This window comes from Marmota marmota, unplaced genomic scaffold, assembly GCF_001458135.2.
Source record: "Marmota marmota marmota unplaced genomic scaffold, marMar, whole genome shotgun sequence".
NCBI lineage: Eukaryota > Metazoa > Chordata > Mammalia > Rodentia > Sciuridae > Marmota > Marmota marmota.
In genome coordinates, this window is record NW_025999968.1 from 19084303 (window position 1) to 19097873 (window position 13571).

General features: G+C 38.3%; 2 protein-coding genes across 6 annotated transcripts in view; one reads left to right on the plus strand and one right to left on the minus strand.

The window, feature by feature from the left end:
- Cmss1 (cms1 ribosomal small subunit homolog) overlaps window positions 1–13571 on the minus strand; it is a 330444-nt gene that overhangs the window by 92534 nt on the left and 224339 nt on the right. For 2 of the 5 annotated variants that reach the window (XM_048803461.1, XM_048803462.1), the window contains exon 2: window positions 6297–6491. The exons of the other annotated variants lie outside the window; for them this stretch is intronic. In XM_048803461.1, the coding sequence (XP_048659418.1) occupies window positions 6297–6333 (37 nt within the window). In that variant the 5' untranslated portion in view covers window positions 6334–6491. The remainder of the gene's footprint in view (window positions 1–6296; window positions 6492–13571) is intronic. 5 annotated transcript variants of the gene reach the window in all.
- Window positions 1–13571, plus strand: part of Filip1l (filamin A interacting protein 1 like) — a 270009-nt gene that overhangs the window by 35552 nt on the left and 220886 nt on the right. The gene's annotated exons all lie outside the window — the stretch shown is intronic.

The window sequence follows — 13571 nt, forward strand, 5'->3', positions numbered from 1 at the left end:
CTTTGTAGAGCAGTTATTACCATATTGTGTGATATTTTTCTGAGAACTTAATTCATATTTTAGATGTTACTTCATTTAATTCTTGTGTAATAAGGAGAGAAGATGAAAGAAAATAGAGAGAGAAAAAATAAATGGGTAGGCAGTAAAATGAAAAACAGACAAGCTAGGAACAAGAGTAAGAAATGAGTAACCTTTGGTTAGGATGTGTAAGATCCACACACATGAAGTTAAAGCACAGTCTGAATAGAAAGCTCTTCAGTCCATTCCACTTTCTCTGCCAACATACATAGAGAAGAAAAAGGCCCTACAAGTAACTGTCCCTAAAAGTAACCTGAGGTTAATGAGCAGGTTTGGCTTGATGGGTCTTGCACAAGTTTATCTTGAAAGAAGAATTAAGCGGTTTCAGGCCCTCAGTTGGGACTAATTCTGAGCCTGCCATCTTATGAGCTGGTAAATGGAAATGTCCTTCCTGGAGTATCACATGAGGATGGCAGTGTAAAGATCCACTTTCCAAACACTACATGAGGATGGCAGTGTAATGATCCACTTTCCAAATACTAAGTTATTTCTAAATACAAGTGCTATGTAAAACAGAAAGAACCACATATTAACCTGTATTCAAAGAAATCTCTTATGATTTTTTAACTTTTACAGATTTATTGTTTCAATAATCCAGGAACTGCTGGCCAGAGAAATTAAGCCAAACCTCTCTTCTTCCTATCCCCATAATCTGTGTGCTGGTTTTAGAATTACATCCCCTTTTAAATACCTTGATTTATAATGGCTTTAACTTATGTCTTTAACTTTTGGATGTCAGGAAAAAGTATAATAAAGCTACTAAGAAAACAGCACTTTCAAAAGAAAGATAAATTCAAAGAACAAATTACGGTCCTTCTTAACATTGAAGCTTCCTCTCAAAATGCACAATTTGTCTCATCATAAACCCTTCTCTCCCACAGGGTGAGAACCAGAGAGTCGCTTGTCTCTGTGTCCATTTCTGTGGCAGTAACTGCATGTTTCAGATAGTTCTTTTGTCTCATTAAAAGTCTGTTATTTGAAAAGTAACCATGTTGCATCAATATAGCTTCTTTTAACAAAAGCTGGACAGGGAGTATTTCAAGTTGGCCACTTCTGGTTCTAATGGTCTCTATCAAATTTAATCCTTGTAAGGGGAATCTGGGCTTGCCCCCAAGGCAAACCAAAACAAGGAGAACCAACATAAACCAATAAAATAAAACATGAAAAATATAGTGATTTAAATAGCTACATAAGTACATATTTATAATAAAAAATCGTAAAAGAAAATTAAATGTTTGGCATGTATAAAAAATGAGATTTAAGGGCTGGGGATGTAGCTTGGTGGCAGAGGACTTTCCCAGCATGAGGGAGGCACTGACTTCAAACCATAAAAAAATTAAAAACAAACAAACAAACAAAAAACAATGGAGATTGAACTTCAAAAGAAAGATATATCCCCAAATCCTAGTTTTCAGAAAAAGGAAAAGGCTGATTTTCTTATAATTTGCCAAATATACTGGCTAAAAAATAAATTTGCAAAAGGATTCTGGAATATAAAAGAGTCACAGAGAAAACAGCAGGAGAAATATATATATTCAAGTTACATTTTAGAGCGGAAAAGGCCTCTGGAAAACAGATCTCAAAGAACAAGATAATACAGAGGAAGAAAGCCCCTGATTTTTAATTAAGTCACAACATCTTGTTGTTTCCAGAGTCAGGGAGCAGTTTCAGTAGCAGAAATCTTGGTCTTGTATTTGCAGAAGCCTTGGGAAAGCAGCAAAGAGCTCTCCACAGGCTGTGCCTGGAGGGCCCAGGGGGGCTTTCAGATTTAGAGCTCTGGTACTCCACTGCTGAATAAACAGCTCCGGATTCTTTAATGACAACAGCATATCAGCTCCTTTTGAGGTTACAGCACACATAAACAGGATCTGCCTCATATTTTCCAGTTGTAGAGGAAGGAGGGAGGAAAAAGGGCCCACAAACTTTTTACTGCAGTTAACTGTGGAAGATAATTTGCTTTTACTTGCATGCAAGACTGAAAAAAAGGAAGGAGAACCAGTGTGCAAAATGTCCCCAGAAAGGAAACAGGAAAACCATCACTTCCTCTGTAAGTGAGAACATTGGTGTGCAATCAAAGGGGAGAATTAATGAATGCTGAACTCTAGGGTTTTAAAAGGAAAGAGATAGAAACTTAAAAAGAGTGAGTAGGAAGGTTCTTAATAACTTCCTGGCTAGTACCCACAGAGGTATCAAATGGGAGGTTTTGGGGGCCGGGATTGTGGCTCAGTGGTAGAGCACATGCAGAGGCCTGCGTTCAATCCTCAGCACTACATAAAAATAAATGAATGGAATAAAGGTATTATGTCCAACTACAACTAAAAAAATAAAAAAAAAAATGGGAGATTTTGTCCAGCATGTGCCCTACTCTTTACTTAAATATTAAAGTGAGCTGGCTATCAGGTTGGTAGGCAGACCAGTAGGGCTATCTTGTAGGATCCCTTGAAGTTCAGTACTGGCACTGAAAACTTTCTGGCCTTCTTTGAGAAGTTCTAACAGGGGGCTGGGGATATAGCTCGGTGAGAAGATTTGACAAAATACAACAAATGAAGATATTTATAGAATTCCCTCTCTTATATTCTTGGCCCAAGTCCCTTATTTGGTTTGGGACTAAAGAGCTAAAGAAAAACCTTCAAGATTTGTGTTCTTGACCAAGTCTACCAGTGTCCCCATCCCCCCAATATTCCTACCCCAATATTTTTCAGAAAGTTGCAGGCAAAAGGTACTTTGTACTTTGTCTGTATTTAAATGTACACCTTAACAATGCAAAAGCTTCATTTTGCTGTCATGGGCTGGGAAACTTTATCTGTAAAGGGCTTGATAGTAAATGTTTCAGCCTTTGCAGGCCATGCAGTCTCTATCGCAAGAACTTAATTAACTTTGCTATTGTGGCACAAAGTAGTCAGACAATCCATAAGTAAATAAATATGAAGGAGTTCCAATAAAACTTTATTTAGAGTGGCAGATCAGATTTGGCCCATAGGCTATAATTTGTGAGTCTTGGTATTAATTCTTCACTGTTCTTAAAGAGTAGCAGGCAGGTGCAAGAAACAATGGTTTCCATTTTATTATGAACACATACTAATTATACATTGCCTTTGATAGAAATGAAGATGTATTAATTAAATGAATGTAAATGCTTTTGTAAACTTGTATAATTTGTAGATAATTTCTCCTAATTGTGACTTGTCTTTTCATTTTGAAAGTGCTACTCAAACATATGCTATCATACCTTCAGACAAAAACAGCCTCAATGTTCATTTATTCTGGTGAGATTTATAGGGACAAGTTAGAGGAAGTTGGGTAAGGAGTTTATGGGGAAGAAGACAATCATTTCTTCAACTCAAGTGGCTCATGGGTCCCTAGAGGTTGACACCCTCTATTCTTTGGCAAGCTGTCAAACATATATGATGATTCATTATCAAGTGAAGTCAAGAAGTACAAATTTAACTACCTCTGTCTAGCACATTTTCTGTATTTCTCCTGTGCTACAGTTATTTCATTTCTGGAAGGCAAGAGAGATTTTCTAATTGTTTCAAAGAAGACTATACTCACTGGGGGTAGGGTAAGGTGAGATGGTTGGTTAGCTGATAGTTGAGATGCTAGACCTGGATGACAGAATGTATGACAACTTTGTAAAGCACTGCAAGGTATGTTCAATCACTGAAGACACTGAGTCCATGAAATTGGTCCTAAGAGGAAATCAGAAACCAGTTAGGATCATAGGAAGGCGGGAAGCCAGGAAGCTGGCCAGAGGCAGCACTATCTATCCTGAGAGCCATGCTTAAGTTATTCGGAAATGCCCAGAAACAACTCGGGTAGGTGGCCATTGAGAAAATAATCTTCCATCAATTGTAGACACATTCCATTTTCAGCTGAATAATCCCTGGGTTTAGGCAGACAGAGCTGAAAGAATTGTAGTAGTCCATTTCAATGAACCTTTAGTTCAGAGCCTGGTGCCTTGCACTTTGTCCTAACTGATCCATGCAACACTCAAGATGGTGATGAGTCCAATTTGCTCATCTAGAATCTAGATAGTTCTAAGGCTAATTGGTTTGCCACAGGGATTAATGGTCCTGTAGACCTCTGCAGTAAGAGTCCAGTTTCACTCTGTGGATCAAGATATCAAATTATAAAAATGTAATTATTAGATAGAGCAGTCTTCCTAAGAACAACTGGTTAATGGGTCACTGGTTCATACCTGGGAAATAATGTAGCTGAGTGTCCCCTGAGTGTGAACTTGGAGAGCTCCAATTACTCCTTCAGATTTAAAGCTGCACAGAAATTTCCTTCAAGGAGAAAGCCAAGAGCCACAGGCAGCTGACAGGAAGAGACCAGAGAAGGAAGAAGAGGAAGGGAGATGAAATCAGGAGGGAAAGCTAGACAAGGATCATTTAGGGAGAAACTGTCTTGGTCAGAAAAGGATACTTTTGGAGCAGAGTGAGAGAAAGGCCTGAGGATGGACAGAGAAAGATCTATCAGGAGTTGGTTTCCAGCGTGGGACCTGGGACATCAAAGATGGGACTTAGCTCTGACTGGAATCAATAGTATGGAAGCCCCACACCCTTGGGCTTTTATGAAGTTCCTTTATCCCCTTTTCCTTGTAAGACCTGGTGAATGTTTTGAAACAATATCCACTCTGCCTTTTTTAGGTAGGAGCCCAGCTACAGCAAGATGGAGAGGCTTAGCAGAGAACAGAGCCTTATTGAGGCAGTTCTCTTAGGCTATTGCTCTTGCCCTTTAGTTTCTTCTTGACCTACAAGTTTCTCCATCACACCCAACAAGTTGTGTAGGAAATTCAGGCTCTTAATAGATGAGTAGGTAAGAGAAAATCAGGATAAAAGCTGTTTTTTTCCCCCCTCCACTTCCTTAGCATAAATAGATAGTGGATATGTCTGTAACAGGACAAAATTATAAAACTTTACATAAAATGGAAGTTTGGGCTATCCAATTCAATAAAAACAGTAGCTTCTTTTAAAAGGCATAACAAAACCATCTCTTTTATAAGAACTTTATTTATTTCTATATAACTGAGAAGCTTCAAGGAAACACAGAAAAGGGCAATAAAGAAGAGAAAATTTAATTTGGAAAAATCACATAGGAAGAAAATCCCAATATTGCTGATATGAAGCCTTTACTCACAGGCAATTTTTGATGGGGTTGCATTAGCATCTTACTCCAACCTCACACATTCTCTAAAATTGGCACAAGGTTAATATCTAAGTTTGATACCTTGAAATGGACTTAGACTGAAACTTAAACTGATTAGGAAAGTAAAGCAACAATATTTAAAACTTTGGTCCTAAGAAAAAGCAAATAACTTGCAATCAGTTTCGTAAAAATGCATATTAATTCATTAGAAGAAATCAAACAGTCATCTCTGATGTCTTCAACAATTTAAATTCTTCACATTTTTTAAACTATTAAGGTCATCAACTTCCCACAAAAACTTCCAAGTGAGAAACAACTGATACCTCATGCTCCCACACCTAATTTCAATCACGATTCTAGGGGAAACATTCAGGTTTTCTAACATTAATAGGATTCAGTCACATGCTCTGGCCTTAGGAAGTGTGAGCAAAGAGCATTTACTATCTATCATCCATTTGGTAATAATTATCCAAATCTATGGCTTCTTTTTCTGCATCCCTTATGGCAATGCCATGTGTGCATCAATAATAAAATGCTATTAATTTTTAATGAGTGACTTTTCTATTCAAGGATCAAAAGAGTTAAGAATTATGTTTGAAATAAGAAGGAAGCTGGATGTGGTGGGGCATGCTTGTAACCCCAGGACTCAGGAGGCTGGGGCAAGAGGAACAGAAGTTTGAGGCCAGCTTTGACAACTTAGTAAGACCCTGACTCAAATTTAAAGAATAAAAAGTGCAGGGATATAGCTAGCTCAGTAGTAGAGTGCTAATGGGTTCAACCCCTAATAATCCAAAAAAGAAAAAAAAATCTTCTAATGTACCATAGACTTGAATTGTCCAATCAGATTTTTTTTTTTTAAATTTACAGTTTTATCAAAATGAGCTGGGTAGCTTTAGAGTATTCACTAGACTTCATGTCCAGGGCAGACAGATATCAACTCCTTCCCTATGACAAGTCCACAATTTCTGATTATGTCTGCACAAATGGACTGCTGGCTTTCTACTCTGTCTCCCACCCAACCCCAAATTCTGAAATTTCTGGCAGAAAACAGATCTGTCAAAACAGGTTACTTGTATTTTTATTGGTTCCTCCAGACCATGACGACATTTCCTGAGAGGCAGTGCCAGGAAACTATTAATGTCTGTGAAAGAGCAGTGAAAGTTCTTATGAGCATAAACTTGTCTGGTGCCCCAGGAGACTACAGCCTGAGGGAACCACTTGATGTTTAGACTGTGCCACTGATTCAACTGGCTGTTATATCAGAACTGCAAAAGAAAAAAAAAAAAAAAAAACAAAAAAAACAAACACTATCAGAGGAGAAGAGGAGAGACTTTCCAAAGACAAATGTCTGGAACACACAACAGGCAATTCTTTCCTTTCTCTTAACTATTTGCTTGTCTGGAGCAGAGTAGCTGAGCATTAGCTAGGCAGCTAATAGCTGGCTTAGTTGAGACTGTCACACAAACTAGGTAACTCACTCAAGTAGTTAATGGATCCTTTCCCAAGTAGTTAATGGATCCTTTCCCATGCAGGAAGGGTAATAAGACTTACATCTGGCTGAGGAGACTGTAGCCTTCCCCCAAAATGGAAGAAAGGGTCCATTCTAACATCCAGGTGCAGAAACAGAATTGCAACTTTTTAAAATGACCTCAGCAATTCTGCTAATGCTAAGAGAGCATTCTGCTAGTGCTTACTGTATGAGTGCATGACACTACTGATCTTAAAGGAAGCAGCAGCTTTACAGAAGATGTGAAACTAAATTGGACAAAACCTGTTTGAGGCACTGGACTTAAGGAGACTTTAAAGTATGTCAACTGATATATTATTAAGTGCCAAAATCATGTGGGTACTGGCTAATGTTGTAACTAGGTTTGTGGAGCAGAAAGGTAGCTCCCTGTACCTTCATATCCCTCTATTTCACAGCACCACCTGCTGGTTGAGGGGGAGAGTGAGTTAAGTTGGACTTATCTTTCTGGATACCTATGAATTCATAAAAAGAAGAAAAGCCTTTGCTCTTTCAACTCTACACAGAATACTGACAGTGTTCTCTATGGTGGAATATTAAAAAAGAATGGCACAGTTCTCTTATCTTTGCTTCTGTCCTAGCCACCCACAGCCCAGTGATGAGTGTGTCCTTCGAGATGTCCAAACAGGAAATAGGAACATTAAAACCAAGACCATAATATATGGTCCTTGCATGCTCTTCTGGGTCATCTGAATCATGATCTCTAAAAACTAGTTTCATCAGTATCTTTAATCCCACTTCTAGATGAAGTTAATTCTAGTCTCATATTTAAATCTTTGCAGGAAAACTCTTAATATATAGTCCCAATACAGTAAACACCCAAATTTTAATGCAGCTAGCAAATAATTCAATAAATCAAGGTTAAAGAATTTACTGTCATATAAAGCACTAGTTTTCATTCCTGGAATGTTAAAAAAATTAATCCATATACCTCATCAGAAACTCTTGGCTATGTGTTCAAATTTGTTTCAGATTTTAGAAAAGCAAAAGGGCACTTATGTATTATATGACACTCCCAGTGGGTTCTTGGGCAACACCCACTAAGCAAACATTAATATCCCCACAGTAATATATAAGAATATTCACACTAAATGGTTAAAGACTCTAAATAGACAAATCAGTTCAGATCAGGTTTTGTAGTCAAGAGTGTCAGAGGTTCCAGTCCATGGTTGGTTGGATCTTGACAGCACAGTACATTACAGTGGGAGCACATGGTGGAGGAGGCACCTTCACCTACAGGCAATTATGAAGCAAAGAGAGACAGGAAGGGGCTGCCATTCCAATATCCCCTTTAAGGGCATATCCCCAATGACCTAACTTCCTTCTAGTAGGCTTCACTTCCTAAGGGTTCCACAGGCTGGGGACCAAGCCCTCAACACATGGGCCTTTGTGGCTCCACAAGATGCAAACTGTAGCAGTACTTGTTAGAACTTAATAAACTTGTGCTTTTGGCGGGGGGTGTTTTGGAATTCAGAATCAAGAATAAGTGATTTTGGGCCTATGCCAGCTAGTTTTGATTTAATGTGGAGGAAAAAAAAAAAAAAAAGCCAAAGCAGTGACCAGCATAAAATTCTTGTTTGTTTGATTTTGGGTAAGTTACTTAATGGTTTGGGCCTTGGTTTTCTTCTTGGTTACAACAGGGTAAAGATGGTGGTGAGAATGACATGTGAAGACTCCAGGGTGAATGGAAGGGAACTGGTCTTCATCCCATGCCTACAGAGATCCAGCCCTATGTTAAGTGCTTCCAATTTTTAAACACTGTAAATAAGAGTGTGATAAACAGTCTTACAGTTAAACTTTGCACGTAACCCTTATAATTTTGGGGGGGGATAAATAACTTAGAATATAATTGCTGGGCTAAGCAACACTATATTTATAACTGTTCCTCTCTCACATGCTATCTTCTTCATTTCCTATCTATCCATTCATACATCAGGGTTTGTACTAACATTGCAAAATTGCCTTAAAGGCAATTTTTACATTTCCAATATCACCTATCCTTTATCTTTGTAAATGTCATGGATGACCATCAACAGAATCTGGCAATTTACTATGGGAGAAAAGGTAGTTCTTTGATTAAATGTACATTTCACTGATTGCATGGAACATATGTAGAAATCCAAGACAATCTTCCAAAATTGAAGGAAGTAGTTATTCCTATATGGTCATTATTAGTTGGGACTCAGGTCTATTTGACTCTAGAGATATTCCATTTCCAGATCCCCTAACTCCTACTACCATGACATTTGAATTGTGTTGTGGAGAGACCTGAAAGGTCCTTGGAATGAGGGGTCTTTAGGATATGGTGTGAAACAAGGGCATGAATGAGCTTTGATTGCATCTTCACTATACTGTACTCTTTTCTATTGAACACATATACTGTGTTCTTCTCTATTGTACTACACACACAGAGCCCTCTTGGGTGGCTACCAAAACCTCTTTGAAATGTTAGCCAAGACTTAAGGTTTGTACAGAGACCACAGTAACCATTTTAAACCACCGCAGTATATATTCATCACCTACTTGCTGTGCAGTACATAGTTTTAAAACTACTTAACCATTAAACAGTTTATTACCCAAATCAGAATACTACCAAAATTTGGGTAACTTGATGGCCTAGGTAACCTTGTAAATTCTGCATGTGCTTCCCATTCCCTAAAGTCTAAACTATAGGCGTTAAATAAGCTTGTATTTGAATATCATATCTGCAAAATTCAGATGACCTGACAGCATTTTAGATGAACTAACTCTAGGTAAGATTTCACTGGAAAATCCATCATTGTTCCCAATTACACATAATTAATGGAAGAATGGTAGTAATTCCCTCATACCTAGAGATTCGATAGACATTTTAAAAGTCATCACCTTTCTTATAAATAAAACCCTCAACAGGGTGCTTAGTTACTTTCTTTCCAAGGTATAAGTTTCTATGACTCTTACCTGACTCACAGGCAAGGCCACAATAAATCGTGAACATGTTGAGAAAAGGCTAAGAAGACAGAAAGGGGGCTGGGAATGTACCACAGTAATAGAGTACTTGCCTAGAATGAGCGAGGCCCTACACCACACAGACACACAGGCACATGTGCTTGTGTGTGCACACACACACGTCTGGGGGATCTTATAAAAAATAGAAGAGAGACCTGTAGAGTAGAAAAATGGGGTCAAGGGAGAGAGGAGGGGAGGAAAAGGAGGTACTGGGGAAGAAAATTGACCAAATTATGTTATGTGCATGTATGAATATATTACTATGAATCCCAGTACTGTGTATAATTATAATGTTCCAATAAAAATAGATAAATAAGAGAAATAACAGAAAGGGTCAGGATAATTCAGTATAAATAGGGATTCCCTAATTTAGGTCAACTGTGAACACAGAAAACTTCCTTATTTCACAAGTACAGTTTGAAAACATGGGCAAAGCTCCTTATTCCATGTGATTCTGCCCTTGAGTGTATATCTCAGTGGACCTGTGATGGTTAATCTAATCACAGTTCATGCTTGCTTCTTCTGTATACAAAGTACATTTGAGCAAGAAGTCTGTGTGAGACATACATTTTCAGGTGTTTCTCTGAAGAAGAAAAACATTCTTTTCAAACAGAATATTGTGGGAGAAAACAAGGAATGACTAGCTATAGTCACACAAAAATCTTCAAGTTGTGACCCAGGATTTCAGGACTTGGTCTGGTCTCTGGGTGGTTTAAGAAGCACAGCCTTCTACATTATACTTGCTTTAATCATCACCATCCACGACATTACCAAACCATTTATTTAGTCTGTTTTTAAGCTCACCACATGGCAAATAACTACCTACATAAACAAAACATTTCAGTTCTATAACAATTCTTTGCAACTGAGACCCCTGGAGAGAGAAAAAAGTATAATTGCTGTCTGAAACATATTGAATTTTCTGTAAGTGGTTCTATAAATGAGTGATTGGTTCTCAAAGAGGAAGGGTTGGGGGGAAACAACCCCACAAAGTGCTACAGGAGGCATTTCTGAATCTTATGGATAAGGTAAAGCAAAATCACGATATCCCTGTCAGTTCTAAGCTAGCAGAAAGCCCAGTCTGAATGTAGATACTGACATGTGGGCAAGTAAAAATAGGTGCAAGTCTCTTTTTAAGAATAAAAAACATGTCTCTAACTCCTCATCTCCCTGCAGCAGTGGTTCTCAAAGTTCAGTGTGCATTAGAATCATCTGGAGGACTTTTAGAAACACAGATTGCTGGGCCTACCCCCAGAGTTTCTGATTCAAAACTCCTGGTGGTATGGCTCAATAATCTCTCTATCTAACAAGTCCCCAGGGATGCAGCTTGTCCAGGAAGCACAATGTGAGCAACACTGCCTTAAAACACAGAACATAGAATTACATAAATGGTAGCCAATCAATAAATACTTATTGATGGAACTGAATTCATATTGAAACACATTTTCTTCCCTACCTCAATGTGAATGGGATCTGACATGTTGGAGAAGTGATTAGATGTAATACAGCTGGTAGTTTCAACTGACGTGTGTGTGTGTGTGTGTGTGTGTGTGTGTGTGTGTGAGAGAGAGAGAGAGAGAGAGAGAGAGATGAGTGTATGACTGAAACAGAGAGTAGAATCATATGTGAAGAACTGAGGAAAAATAATATTTGTACTCTCTGAGTATGTCTTTGGAGAGGCCTTGTCAAGAGTCCCTGTCAATGCTCCCCCAGCTTGATGATCACAAAACAAGGAAAACGAGCCAAGAGTTTATCTGTACCTCAGTACCACAATGGTGATGGCTTTGGGGCGCGATGACAGTGGTAAAATGACTACAGCGAGCACTTCTATAGTGAGATAGGAAGACAAATATGACAAGTGAAAAACCAAGAGAGAAACCTCAAGAAAACAGTTTGCATGATTGATATAATTCCTAGCATGAGACAGCAGGGGATAGGTGGAGGAGTGTAGATGACATGTGGCTCAACATAACTAGGACTGGCTGGAATGCCCTCAGGGAAGCAGTGTGGCTTTTGGTAAAGTTACTTCTTTCTCTGATTGTTACCTGTCCTACAGCTTGGATAATAATGCCTACCATGAAGACTGGGGGTGGGTGTGGGAACTGCACTTTAGAGCAGTAGTACTCAAACTGCAGTGGGCAAAAGAGTTCTCTCTACATTCTTGTTAACATACAGCAGCTTATTAAGACGCAGGTTGCTGGGTCACACCCCAGAGATTCAGATTCATTAGGTCTGGAATGGGGCCTGAAGAGATGTAATTCTGATGCCAACACACCCAGTTTTCAGACTATAGTTTGAGTAGCACGGGGACAACAATCCACATCCAGTTGCCATTAAATCATCACACCAAGTAGAATGCTCAATGTATATCTCAATTACATCACTTTCTATGCTCCATATTAGGCTGTAGTCATTTTGGCTCACTGTTTTCAATCCTATCAGATTTACCCTAAAGCAAGAACTGCATTGTGTTCTTCTTTATATCACACACAATGCCTAACACAGTGTTTTGCTATGCACATATGTGCTCTGTGTGTATGTAACATGTGTTGGCAGATAGATACATATTGCATAGGCAACATCAGTAATACAACTTTGTTTATTTCTTTAGATTCTTTTTAAAATTCAAACCTCGCCTTCTACCAATCTGTTTACTGTGTGAAAATCCAACTGCTGATTTCTTAAAAAAATTAGCTGTTTGGCAAAATGAGTCTTATGTGGTAGATGGCAACATGGAACTCATTAGAAGTGTTCTTATGTCTGAGCACAATTTGCCAATATGCCCTCAATGAATCTGAGGCTAACGAAAATCAGCAAGTAGAAGTCACAAATTCCATTATGATTGTAAGCATTTTCCAAGCCCTTTGCCAGAGTCTCCCTTAACTCCAGGGTCTTCTAGCCCCTTGAGAACCAAGGGGTCTTTAACTAAATTCTCTGAATCTAATATTGCCTTCATTTATAAAATCTAAAGAATGAAAACTAGTTATACCATAAATTAAGCCAACAAGTCATAGCATATTTAATCCAGCAGAGTGCTGGCAAACATGTGTAAGTGTGTGTGTGTGGGTTCACTGGAAAAAGAAAGGCAGTGGGTCTGGTGGGCTGGTAACACACTAGTCCTTTAAGATACACAGGAAATACTCAGAGGTTTTTTCTGTTTATTAAGTTAAATGGCAATGCAGAAGCTCATGAAATGTTTACTTTGATACATCCTCCTCCTTCCCAATCCACCACATCCCAAATACATTCCCAGAAGACAACTCAGTAGTCCTAAAAAGAAAGAGCCCTTGAAATTTACAGCAACATGAAACTCAGTTTCAAAACCTCCATTCTTCTGGGATCCTTGAAATCAGAAGCAATGAAACACAAACAGAGCAAAAAAGGGGCTCTTCCACCTGCTTCTAGAGGCTCTAGAAAGTTGAGGTTTGAGAGAGAATTAGAAGCAATTTTTCCAACCTTGATGTAAACATTTAGTACTGTCAGCAATGGCTTGGGCTGAAGGTATTTTTAGAGATAGTCTTGTGGGTAATATGTGCAGAGTTTTAACATTTAGTTAAATTTGTCTCTATTCTTCAAATAACAGAACAAATCAGTTTATTTCTTTTAATTTAATTATGTCCTTTGAGAGAGAGAGAAAAATCAGATGCTTTTGAAAATTAGTGTGCCCTGTTTCTTCTGTGCCCTGAAGCCCAGAGTTTTGATTAAGTTTTATGCAGGTTGACTTCTTTTCTTGCAACCTTGCAAACTGGAAACAAACAAGCAAACAAACAAAAAAGTAGTTTACCAGTTTTTTAAAAAATATATTTAATGAAAATTGAAGTCTCTAAGTTAG